Source organism: Haliotis rubra, unplaced genomic scaffold (genome assembly GCF_003918875.1).
Source record: "Haliotis rubra isolate DU_JTF1 unplaced genomic scaffold, ASM391887v1 Scf585, whole genome shotgun sequence".
Classification (NCBI taxonomy): domain Eukaryota; kingdom Metazoa; phylum Mollusca; class Gastropoda; order Lepetellida; family Haliotidae; genus Haliotis; species Haliotis rubra.
The window spans coordinates 281116-293121 of NW_025767285.1; the positions used below are offsets into that span (position 1 = coordinate 281116).

The 12006-nt window shown below is 41.5% G+C and overlaps 1 protein-coding gene across 13 annotated transcripts; it reads left to right on the forward strand.

Annotated features, from left to right (window-relative positions):
- The first annotated feature begins 7420 nt into the window (after window positions 1-7420).
- On the forward strand, window positions 7421-9059 carry LOC124254845 (S-antigen protein-like). Of its 13 annotated transcripts, none has more exons than XM_046688702.1 (5): window positions 7516-7757; window positions 7791-8186; window positions 8219-8317; window positions 8360-8582; window positions 9018-9059. In XM_046688702.1, exons 1-5 carry the CDS (start codon window positions 7623-7625, stop codon window positions 9056-9058), a joined length of 894 nt encoding a protein of 297 aa, XP_046544658.1. In that variant the 5' UTR covers window positions 7516-7622; the 3' UTR covers window position 9059. The 13 variants fall into 13 exon arrangements, with proteins under 13 accessions (XP_046544648.1, XP_046544649.1, XP_046544647.1 ...); XM_046688704.1 differs by having other exon boundaries at window positions 7824-8186; XM_046688692.1 differs by having other exon boundaries at window positions 7421-7757; window positions 7791-8317.
- The last annotated feature ends 2947 nt before the right edge of the window (window positions 9060-12006 follow it).

A 12006-nucleotide genomic window follows, 5' to 3' on the forward strand; every position in this document is an offset into this window, starting at 1 on the left:
AATGTGTAACACGGAGGTCTAATCCAACTGGAAACTATGGTTTGGGTGATTATGGTAAACCAAACAGCGGAAAGTAAACAATTCGTGCAGAACGGATGCATATAACGACAAAATGTATCGACGAAGTTGCCATCATCTTGGAACATGAAGTAGTTCAGAGTTCTAATAATTCTTATAGCCAAATTGGAATGAAGTTTACAGACATGCGGCCGTAAACCTATCAGGTCCTGGGTTTGTCGTAGTTTTAAGAGCGAATAAAGCTTCAACCTTGCTAAGTTCCCCTAACAAAAGTTCCGTGTCTTGAAAGTGTAATTTTATTTAGGTTTATTCTTTGAAGACATTTGCCCGGTTAAATGAATTAACATCTGTTCATCACATAAAGAAATGTGAAATACGGTTTGTTGCTCATTTATACTTAAGGATGTATTTAGAACACTTTAGTTTCAGGACATTTTAACCAATGCTGCTTCCCAACTTATGAGCACAGATCTACCCAACAGATCGATCTTTAATATTATTATATTTCTTCTTAAAAACTTTCGTTTCTGTCTGTATGAATTCAATACGATTTTCTACGATTGGTTCTACTTCTGTTTTCATTTGATAAACTTGTTTTCTGTATTTAATAGTGTTCCGAACAAAGGTTTGAGTGTGTGCGTGAGTGCGTGAGTGCGTCAGTTTGGACAATATTCACGCTATATCTGCTGAATGTGAGAGAAAACCTAGAACTGATGCAAGTCGTAGACGTATACCACTTTGATGAGTGAGTGAGTGAGTGAAGCCTGCAACAATTTCAGTTGACCCAAACACATAATGCAGACTGCAACAAACTCAGCGTACAAACACTTGTTTTGTTGGTGCCTCTATTGAGGGAGTGAGTTGAGCTTTACGCAGCTTTATTATAATAATCCAGCAATATCACGGCGGACACACCAGTGTGTCTGTGTGTGTCTGTCTGTGTGTGTCTGTCTGTGTGTGTGTGTGTGTGTGTGTGTGTGTGTGTGTGTGTGTGTGTGTGTGTGTGTGTGTGTGTGTGTGTGTGTGTGTGTGTGTGTGTGTGTGTGTGTGTGTGTGTGTGTGTGCCACACACATACCCTAAGCCATAAATTATGTAGGTCCATTACCTTTACCTTCATGGGCAGTTAATTTCTATAGAGCGTTGGATGGTTTCCCTTACAGGCTCATGCACAGCCTGTGAAATATCCATTACGCTCCCGGTGTTGTGGCAAAATGCTACATTTGCAGAGAAGTAAAGGGGTCGTTTAGCAAATTACAAATTCACTTTATACATATGTTCTCATTGCAATAGAATGTATACGAGTTCCGTTACTGTCCTTGCTTTGGTCGTTGGCGTACCGTGGTCCTTAGATCTTGACACAGAGAGGCAATGATGAGATTATGACTATGACATATGAGGTTAATGACTATGTATTGTCAGTGCCTGCTCAATGCGTGTGATGCAATCATGTCTATTTGTCGCCATGTCAACGTCCTCCATGTCCTGGTTCTGTCGAGATGGACATAAGATCCTACACAGTGACAGGTAGAAGGAGACACAAGGATGTCCCGAATACCTATAACAGTAACATCGTGGCTATTCACAGCCATCGCGCTTGTATTTCTTTGATGTGAGTTTCAAAGGTGAAATAGACATCAATGATTTTCAACTTGTAAACATTCAACGGGTGTCTTAAATTTTACACTATAAAGGAAATACAATAATGTGAATTTCAATTTTGTTTATTCAACGAAACATTCATTACAAATACAATATATTTTAATTAACGATGTTAGTCAGAACTTTCTAAACTGGTGTGGTGCATAAACGCAACCGTGTTAAACATGTGTCGCATAATACAACAATCATATAAGACTGCACGAAAATGCCATGTAAAGGAAATTAAACGCAGGATGCACGAGCAGGTTGTGACAATCAACAAACAACTTTGAAGTCAATATTTTGATGTACGTTTGTCGAGTTATTGGGGGTGAGACAATGCTACCACAGGAGAGGTGAGGTGAAATTGGGTTTAACGTTGTGCTTGAGAATATTTTGCTGATATGACGACGTGCATGCGTGTGTATGTGTATGTGCGGCTGCTTGTACTAGCCCAGACTGAAGCTGGTTTTATAGCGCTAGCCCACTGAGATACCATGCCGCAGTGACTCCGAGCCGAGCAGTCCTTGATGTAACCATTAATGCCGAGCGCCAGGCAGGGGAGCCAACTAGTACCATATTCTAACGAATACCACATGACGTCTTTGCGCTAGAGAGTCCCAGTATGTAGTCATTTCAACATACACCAGAGCTGCATACCTCCTTTGCGAGATCGGTATACCAGCCTCAGTTCAACCAAAGATCGCCAGAGAAGTTGTACATCACCCCTGAACAGTTTTACATCTCTCATAGGCAGGCTACAGGCACTGGGACAGCAGGGGTGATTATGATTTTACGCCACTTTTAGCAATATTCCAGCAATATTACGGCGGGGGACACCAGAAATGGGCTTCACACATTGGGGAATCGAACCCGGGTCTTCGGCGTGACGAGCGAACGCTTTAACCACCAATCTACCCCACCGCCCCGAGACAGCAGGACAGGTGCCTAGTTTGAGGAAGGTGACCAAACAAACAGGAAGCGGGGGAAACTAGACCCACAACACCTGTATGAAGATGTTCTCATCGACGAAAACGTATGCTATCGAGCAGCAATGTACAGACATGAGACACCGACAGTGAGTTCAGTGATGAATCACGATTTCTTCTTCAACACCAAGGTAGATGACGTCTTCGGGTGGACAGATTCGGGGGCGGAAGTGTGAAGGTGGGGAGCCATATGTTACACACGCAGATTTGACCTGATGGTGGTACAATGCCCTTTCCACAGCCATAAAGAGTCAGTGATTTTAGTTTTACGCCGCACTCAGCAATATTCCAGCTATATGTCTGTTAATAATCGAGTCTGGACCAGACAATCCACGGATCAACAGCACGAGCATCGATCATGAGAACAAATGTGTATATGAATCAATAGTAATGATAAAGGGGTTTGCGAAAAGGTGAGCGTATCTTGCCCCACCGGTGGCACCAGTCATAAACACATGCAAAGTCTAGTCAATTCTTCATCCGGGATGAACATATGGTACAATCTACTGCCATCAGTATCAATTCAAGTTTCTCTCTCTGCAACATTTAGACAAGTTGATATCATTGAGGACTCAGGTTAGAATTGATCTTTGAATTGATTTATCCCATGCTTGTCATAGGAGGCGACAAACGGGATCGGGTTGTCAGGCTCGCTGACTTGATTCATACATGTCATCGGTTCCCAGTTGCGTAGATCAATGTTTATAATATTGATCACTGGCTTGCGTGGTCCAGACTCGATTATGTACATACCGTCGCAATATGAGTGGAATGTTGCTGAGTGCGGGGACCCTTGAAGATCCGGGTTAGAAAGGATCTTAGGAACCCCATGCTTGTCGTAAGAGACGACTAACGGGATCGGGTGTTCAGGCTCGCTGGCTTGCTTGACACATGTCATCACATAATTTACACATAATTTCAGACTTATAGTAAGTTGTTTTAAAAGCAAATGAACATCGCAAATTCATACATGAATTGCAGTTAGGAAATTCCTGAATAATGAATGACGTGTTTAGATAACCTGCAGTTTACTTTAATTCCTTTACTTCAGAGCCATTTCTGGGCGGTGGGGTAGCTTAGTGGTTAAAGCGTTCGCTCGTCACGCCGAAGACCCAGGTTCGATCCCCCACATGGGTACACTGCGTGAAGCCCATTTCTGGTATCCCCCGCCGTGATGTACTCACACACTCATTCACTCACACTCACTCAGAACCCTCTCAGCTTGTATTGTAAGACAACTCTGCGGTAGATGTATGTTATTGCAGTCGCAATTTTAGTCCAAAGTCGCTACGATTTTTCTTAGGCAAGACAGCTTCGTGGATAGGTAGTTTCATTGCGAATGAAATTAAAATACATAATTATCATAGATCAAACCGCTACTTATCTTACCTATATATATACGTATTATATTCTTCATCAATATGATCAGTAATTCATTAATATTTTTCAGATTGGACATAGGCATCACAAAATAATCGAAAGTACATTTGGTCTTTAGACATCATTTGAAGGCAAAGGAAAAGATGCAAGTAGATGTAAATGTTAACGTAAGTAATCATAAAGTAAAGTCGAGGGGAGGAATACTCTCACTCTGAATGTACGCTTGTCCATGGGTGGAGGAGACAGTCGTTCTTCCATCAGGACCTCAAGTACCTGGTTCTTGGCCTTGACCTTCGAGAAGTGGAGATGACATCCGGTTGGTGGAGGGGATCGTCACCTTCCCATGGCGCGTGTGTACATGAGCTGGATTGGAGGACAGTCATCTTCCTTTGTGCATCCTGGGATGGGTGGCCAACGCCAGGAGGACAGGACCAGCTGAGTGCCCGTAGTACTAGGAACTTCTTCATTGTGAAAGCGATGTACCGCCCAAACCACACCATTTATACACTCCCAGTCCAAAACAGCTGACGTATTGTTAACTCAACGTAATTACTTATGTGTCAACATTGCAGTGCATCATCAGCATAGCTTAGGTGATTAAAACGTGACATTCTAAAGATCGGAAATATTAGGAATTGATTGCTATGTCATCTGGTTCTCTTAACGGACAAAGCGTAGAAACTAATTATCAAATATTGTTTTCATTGAAAGGTATTTAATTTCAGAATGCAAATACTGAAAATGATTGTTATGTGTGTCTCTAAAGAAACAAAACGCGAAATACAACTGTCCACATTTTTTTAACTGAAAAGTAGTTTTTAATTTCAGACTGCAAATAATTACTTTGGAATATCCATATTTGAAGTTCACGTAGATGGTAGATGAAGCTATACAACATATGGAGATCTATTTAGAAATACATTGTAATGATAGACCGATATAACTTCTGGTAATCTATTAGGGAGGTCATGTATATGGTAGATAATGCTCTATAGCCGATGTTTTTATTCGCGTACAAGGGCCACCGGCCCAGTATACTAGCACAGAGCATGATAACGACTGTTTGACAGGAGCCCTGAGAACAAACATGACTAAATTATACATTATATAACAGTATATGGTATAGGCAAAACAATACAAACTATACACGATGTTGCTAAACAACAGGTTTTTCTTTGAAAAAGGAATTACGGGTTTTTTCAAAGCGAGAAAAACGTATATTACAACATTAAGTTTGTTACATGAAAATGAACATTTTGCCAATAGTTGATATTGTGGAATATGACTGGTGCGCAAATCCGAATAAAATGTGCACACTAAACAAAAGTGGAATTCATCCTCAGCGTTTGGGATAATACTAAATGGGCAAAACCTTTCATGTCTTAGTATGTTGTGATATCTGCCCGTTTCTACTAGAAGAGTATGGTTTGATCTGAGGAATCTTACAATATTCATTAGATAGATTTTGACATCAATTAATCTAATGCAATTATGATGCCGGAAGTTATCTTTTATGGACGAAAACAATTCAAGCTTTGAACAACATTTAATTGTTTCGCTTTTAAACTTGATAGATATATTAAGCCCTGTAACTACGTTGAAGATACTTTCATCTACTTAGATGATAACTGTTTACGTCAAAGATATTATAGTCTTCTATCGACTTTGGTTACCATATTTTCCCGTGTAATCGACAATATTTCTGGGTCTGTTTATGTAACTTCTATCTTAATTAATAAAGACCAATATCTTGGACGTTCTTTTTAGTGAGGTACTATCTGATAGGTATTAACCGGTTCAGACGTGAAAACGATACGTATTGCAATACGCTGATCGAAAACCGGTATTTTGAGATGCATTCGGAAACACTAGGAAACCTTGATGATCGTGGCAACTGTGGTAATGGTGGTGGGAATGATCGTGGTGAAAATTATATCTAACTGAGAAATGCAAGATTTATGGATGTCAACTTCTATATTGTGAATGAAGTTGGCATACATAAATCTTGCTTTTCTTATACATTCCACTTCTGCATGCCCTTCAAAGACTTTACATTTAACTTTATTGTTAAGTTCGGTTTGAAGTTGTGTTCTTAATTTTTGTTCAAGTGTTTCGCAATGTTTTGATTGAGATTGTTTTAAATATTTACTCATTAATGACCAATGATCCCTGATATGTGAGAGTGGAGAAAGTAGTTAAAACTAGTAACCACTCTGTTGATGTTAAATTATTCTTTTCCTTGTTTCATTTGTGCCAAATATTATTTATGTTCTTATTTTGTCATGATTAAAAGTGTTTATTATAGCTTAATCAAGCATAGTGATTTTGTTGTGTTTTTGCTTTATAAATAAAGCGTTAACTCAATTAACTCAATATATGCTTTGCATCGCAATATATCGCAATATGAAAATTCTCTGCAATACCCACCCCTACTATCTGAGCAGTAAAAAGTGACTCTTCATTTAGATATGTCGATATTTTGTTGAATGTATTTGAGTTATCTGTATTGTTTTAAAAATGATATTTTTAGATTTGACATCTCCGGGGATTTGTGAAAATACAGGAAAGGCCTAAATAACATAGACCACATAAGTACTCCCTATAAAAGGATCTTCTTCTTGCAACACGTCTCTCTTACGTTGCAACACTTTCATTTAAAAGTGTCCCTGATTCAAACTAAGTATTTCAAAAGGTTTTTTTCGAAAGGAGGCATTTATTTGAAGCGGTATATAGGTACAACATAGGTATAGCATTATCACATCGGCATGTAGTCTTCGACAAACTTACAGCAGTAAAGCATGAAAATATGATTTTCTTGTCAGTTGCCTAATAAGTATCCGGTGTCCGATTCAAATTAGTCGTTGCTCTTGCTTTCAGGCACTGGTGTGTCTGATCCAGACTCTTGTTATTTGCACACCAGAGCCTAGATTTTCGAAGCTCTCTTAGCGCTAAGATAGTCGTAAGTTAATGTTAATGTATGGCACTTACTTCTATCTTAGCGCTAAGAGAGCTTCGAAAATCTAGCCCCAGTGTAATAAAGCTGGAATATCACTGACGTTAGCAATACACAAATTCCTCATCATACGTCCCGTCGCAACAGCTGTTTACAATCAATGAACGGTGACTTGGAATAAATGTTTGCATTCATTATTGTCTTGTTAATTTGTTATGCCATGAAAGCATATTTGGTCATGTAATAAGATATGCCATCGTCGATTGAAACGTGGTCCTGCGACAGTCTATTATTGACATAACAAGCTATTCATTATCACATTTCTATTTCGCTCTTTGTCTTCGTAAGGACAGTCCTATTATGAACAATACATATCTTAAATTGAAGCAGCACGTTTTAATCCCTTGCTGACAATGCAAGCAATACCGCCTCCTCGGTGGTAATTAATAACAGTTAATGAAGGGCCATCTGGTTTTGGACTGGAAGTGTATAAAAGCTGTTCTGTGTCGAGACAAGACCACCACTCTCACTATGAAGACTTTGTTGGTACTACTTGCGCTCTCCTTTGTTGCCACATGTTGGTCGCAACCCCCTCAGGGGGAAGGCGAGGGCCCACCTCCACCAACTGGCTGTCCTCCCCCTAATGAGGGTATGGGAAAATCCCGCCAACGCAGACAACAGCGGCCAGAGGGTGACGGTCCACCTCCACCAACAGGATGCCCTCCACCTCCAGAGGGCAATGAACAATCCCGACCACGCAGACAAGCACAACAACAAGGTCCCCAAGGTCAGGGAGGCCAAGGCTCCCAAGGTCCCCAAGGTCAGGGAGGCGAAGGCTCCCAAGGTCCCCAAGGTCAGGGAGGCCAAGGCTCCCAAGGTCCCCAAGGTCAGGGAGGCCAAGGCTCCCAAGGTCCCCAAGGTCAGGGAGGCCAAGGCTCCGAAGGTCCCCAAGGTCAGGGAGGCCAAGGCTCCCAAGGTCCCCAAGGTCAGGGAGGCCAAGGCTCCCAAGGTCCCCAAGGTCAGGGAGGCCAAGGCTCCCAAGGTCCCCAAGGTCAGGGAGGCCAAGGCTCCCAAGGTCCCCAAGGTCAGGGAGGCCAAGGCTCCCAAGGTCCCCAAGGTCAGGGAGGCCAAGGCTCCCAAGGTCCCCAAGGTCAGGGAGGCCAAGGCTCCCAAGGTCCCCAAGGTCAGGGAGGCCAAGGCTCCCAAGGTCCCAAGGTCAGGGAGGCGAAGGCTCCCAAGGTCCCCAAGGTCAGGGAGGCCAAGGCTCCCAAGGTCGCCAAGGTCAGGGAGGCCAAGGCTCCGAAGGTCCCCAAGGTCAGGGAGGCGAAGGCTCCCAAGGTCGCCAAGGTCAGGGAGGCCAAGGTTCCCAAAGTCCCCAAGGTCAGGGAGGCCAAGGCTCCCAAGGTCCCCAAGGTCAGGGAGGCCAAGGCTCGAAAGGTCAGAGGGGTGATGGCTCCCAAGGTCAGAAAGGCGAAGGTTCCGAAGGTCAGAAAGGTGAAAGATCCGAAGGTCAGAGAGGCGAAGGCGGCAAAGGCCCCGAAGGGCAAAAGGAACAAGGATCTGAAGGTTCCGAAGAAAGGCCCAGAAGACCCCCTCCACAAAGGTATTTACTGACATTCAAGGATAGTTTCTTATGGGCTCAGTTCCATATGTATGTTTCTTGTAGGTAAGCTTCAAAATGACTATACAGTAGAGAGTATGTACATGTTTCAACTTCTTATTTGACAAGACGAGTCTGAGTGTATCTTGTATAAAGAGCCGTTCATGCATTTGTGATCAGTGACGGTGGACTAGCCTGGTGGTTAAAAGTTTCACACGTCATGTTGAAGTACGGTCCTGTTATCCATATGGGTACAATATGTAAAACACCTTGGTCCTTCCCCAGTCATATTACCAGAATATTGGAAGGCCGGCGAAAAAGACATACTTACTCATAAGTCACGCATCTTTGATCAAAACCTGCAGTCACGTTACCAATGTGCGTGAAAACCCCATGAAACGTATTACTGTTTTAACGCATGTTTTCTCATCTTTTCAGACGATGATTCCTGTGAAAGAAATAAAACAAATGAATACTGAACGATTTGTTACGTGTAGTTCCTGCATGTGTGTTTTGTCATAATGTGTGTTTAACGTGATGTGTGAAGAAAGATATATTGTTTTGAATACTTCGTGGTATTATCATCTGTTTGTGGTGAAAACGTATTGATGAATTTCACTTTAAACGAAAAAAAGTAAATCAAAGAAGTTGAAATTAAGTTTGCGAATTCTCATAATTTGACCTTGCCAATTGAACAGTTAAATTTCAGAATTTTATACAACTTAGGATAAAAGTTGTTTAACAAACGATCATAGATGAGCGTTAACTTAGACTAACCCTACTTGTTCTCGGTATTTCATTTAATGTCCATACCCCCTTGTAATACAAACCAATAATAGCGATTTGAAACTATGATCGTTTGTTAAACAACTTTTAACCTAAGTTGAATAAAATTCTGAGATTTAAAAGTTCAGTAGGCAAGGTAAAATTATGAGGATTCGCAATCTTAATTTCACTTTATTTGATTAACTTGTTTTACTAAGTTGAATAAAATTCTGAGATTTAAAAGTTTAATTTCACTTTATTTGATTAATTTTACTTTTTTGTTTAAAGTGAAATTCATCGGTACGTTTTCACTGCAAACAGACTATAGTATTTTTCATACCAAGAGAACCCTAAGAAATAGAACGGACACGTGCGGCCATAATATCTATATCGATTCGCTTTGACAGAAACATGGGATCACGGTCTTATCCCACGTGGTTGTGGTTCTTGGTTCGACAAATACCTCAACGATGTTTGCATGTTTGGAAATTGAAACTTAAGGCTTCCCTTCCATCCTCAGTCATCAATTGTTAAAAGCTGCGGTATAACAAACTCATTCATCCCCATAATCACTGAAGACCGAACAGGGATTCTGCTTTAGAACAGACCCGCAACCTTTGCTGGGTTCTCGGGAGACGACCTAGTGGATTGGATGACAGGCTCTGTAACTACAACGGTTTTAGCTACATAGGTTTTGACTGTAGGTTACAACGATCAATGGCTTTGTCCAAATGGATGGTGATGGCAGCTGAAGCCGACGATCACGATTGCACGGATTTACAATAATTGTAGCGCTGACATTGTTTTGTGTAATTGGGCCTTTGAGCCTTTTATGATTGTGTCATCGCAAACAGACGACATATATCAATCACGTTGTATACACTCCAACATGTACACGCCGCCGTCATACAGCTGAAATATTGCCGAGTTGGGCGTTAAACAACCACGTATACACCAAACAGTGAATTCGTGCAATATTCACATCATGTAGCTAACAGACTACTCCGAATAAACCAGAGCTGGGAGATCCAAAGTTAGCAAGAGCCTCTCCCAAGTTGAAGTTAGCTAGGCTACAGCTAGGCCATTACAATTTTCGCAAGCCGCTGCTTGATGACCTCAGGTCAACAGGTCAAGGCTAACCCTCCTTGCTGCATTTTTTCTGGAGCAAATAGGGATTGACCTTGAATATTAAGGAAGGGAATTTTTAAAAGCATTCCACAATAGGCCATCTGATTTAGATTTATGAGCATTATGCTAATACGTTTTATGATGGAAAAATTATGTTCAGGCACAATGCCTTAAGAAAGGTAAATGTGCACGATTGCTCAGTTGCATGAAAACCTTCCACATGAACACGCCATTGCTTAGCTGGGGACTTGTGAAATATGCCGGATATTCAACAACCATACACTGGTGAGTGATGTGAGCAATTCTGTATATTCCCATCAAGCATGTCACTTAGAAAATGTTGTACAGATGTTCACCGTCGATCTATGACTAGCTTCACTTCGGGTCGTCTTCTAATATATAGTACTGCTCAAAGTGGCTCAACCTAACTCACTCACACAGATATCGATGCCGTCCAAAGATGCATCATTTTAAATAAACTGACAAGACAGTGATAAAGATCAGTTTAGCACAAAGGATTTGCAAAATTTAAGACATCTTAAAGTTAAATCTTAAAATATATTCAATGTGTTCATGTGACTGACAACCGGCCTTGATTTGAACACGTATATGTTTCGACAATTGTAATGTAGAAGTGAGGCTCACACAAAGAATTTCTGCTTTAAACATTTGAACACAAGCAAGTCATATGAATGAGTCCTGTAATTTTCAGAACACCTTTTCTATAACTTCGGAAATTCCCCCACCCAGTGTGCAAAGAGACCTTAATCATCCGATTGCCTGTCACATTGCTTCGACCCATGAAGATCCGGGTTAGAATTGGTCTTTAGCAACCCATGCTTGTCGTAAGAGGCGACTAACAGGGTCGGGTGGCCTGGCTCGCTGACTTGGTCGACACATGGCATCATATCCCAATTGCGTAGCTCGATGCTCAAGCTGTTGATCAGTGGATTGTCTAGTTCAGACTCGATTATTTACAGGCTGTCACCATATTGCTGGAATATTGCTGTGTGCTGTGTTAAACAACAAACAAACAACCCTGTTCCTTTCTGACACACAGGCTCTGCAACACGGTAGAAAGGTAGACATACTTGAATGCAATGGAAACAACGTATACAAGCACAGATAGTCAGCGTCGCATGTGGAAGAGCATACAGAGAGAACATTTTGTCCTCAAGGGCAGGCTGGAGCGGTCACTTCAGGAACTGGACAGAGAACGGGAGTTGGCACAGAGAAGGATACGGACAAGGATGAACCGGGCCCTTCATCAGGCCGAGCTAGCAGAGAGGGAAAAGAGGCTCCGGCACATAGAGCTCAGCAGTATTTACTGGAGAATATGTGAACGGTTATTACGTACTCCTGACAATCCAAGTCGGTGAATTATATACCTGATTAATGTTATAACGGAACACCTAATGTCATCACAGATTTTAAGTGATTCATTCATAAAATTTTCTCGCTTATGTTTCCTTTTACCCCAGATTGGTTTCTGAGAATAGGCCAAGACTTTTTTGCACTGACGTTCTATAATTGA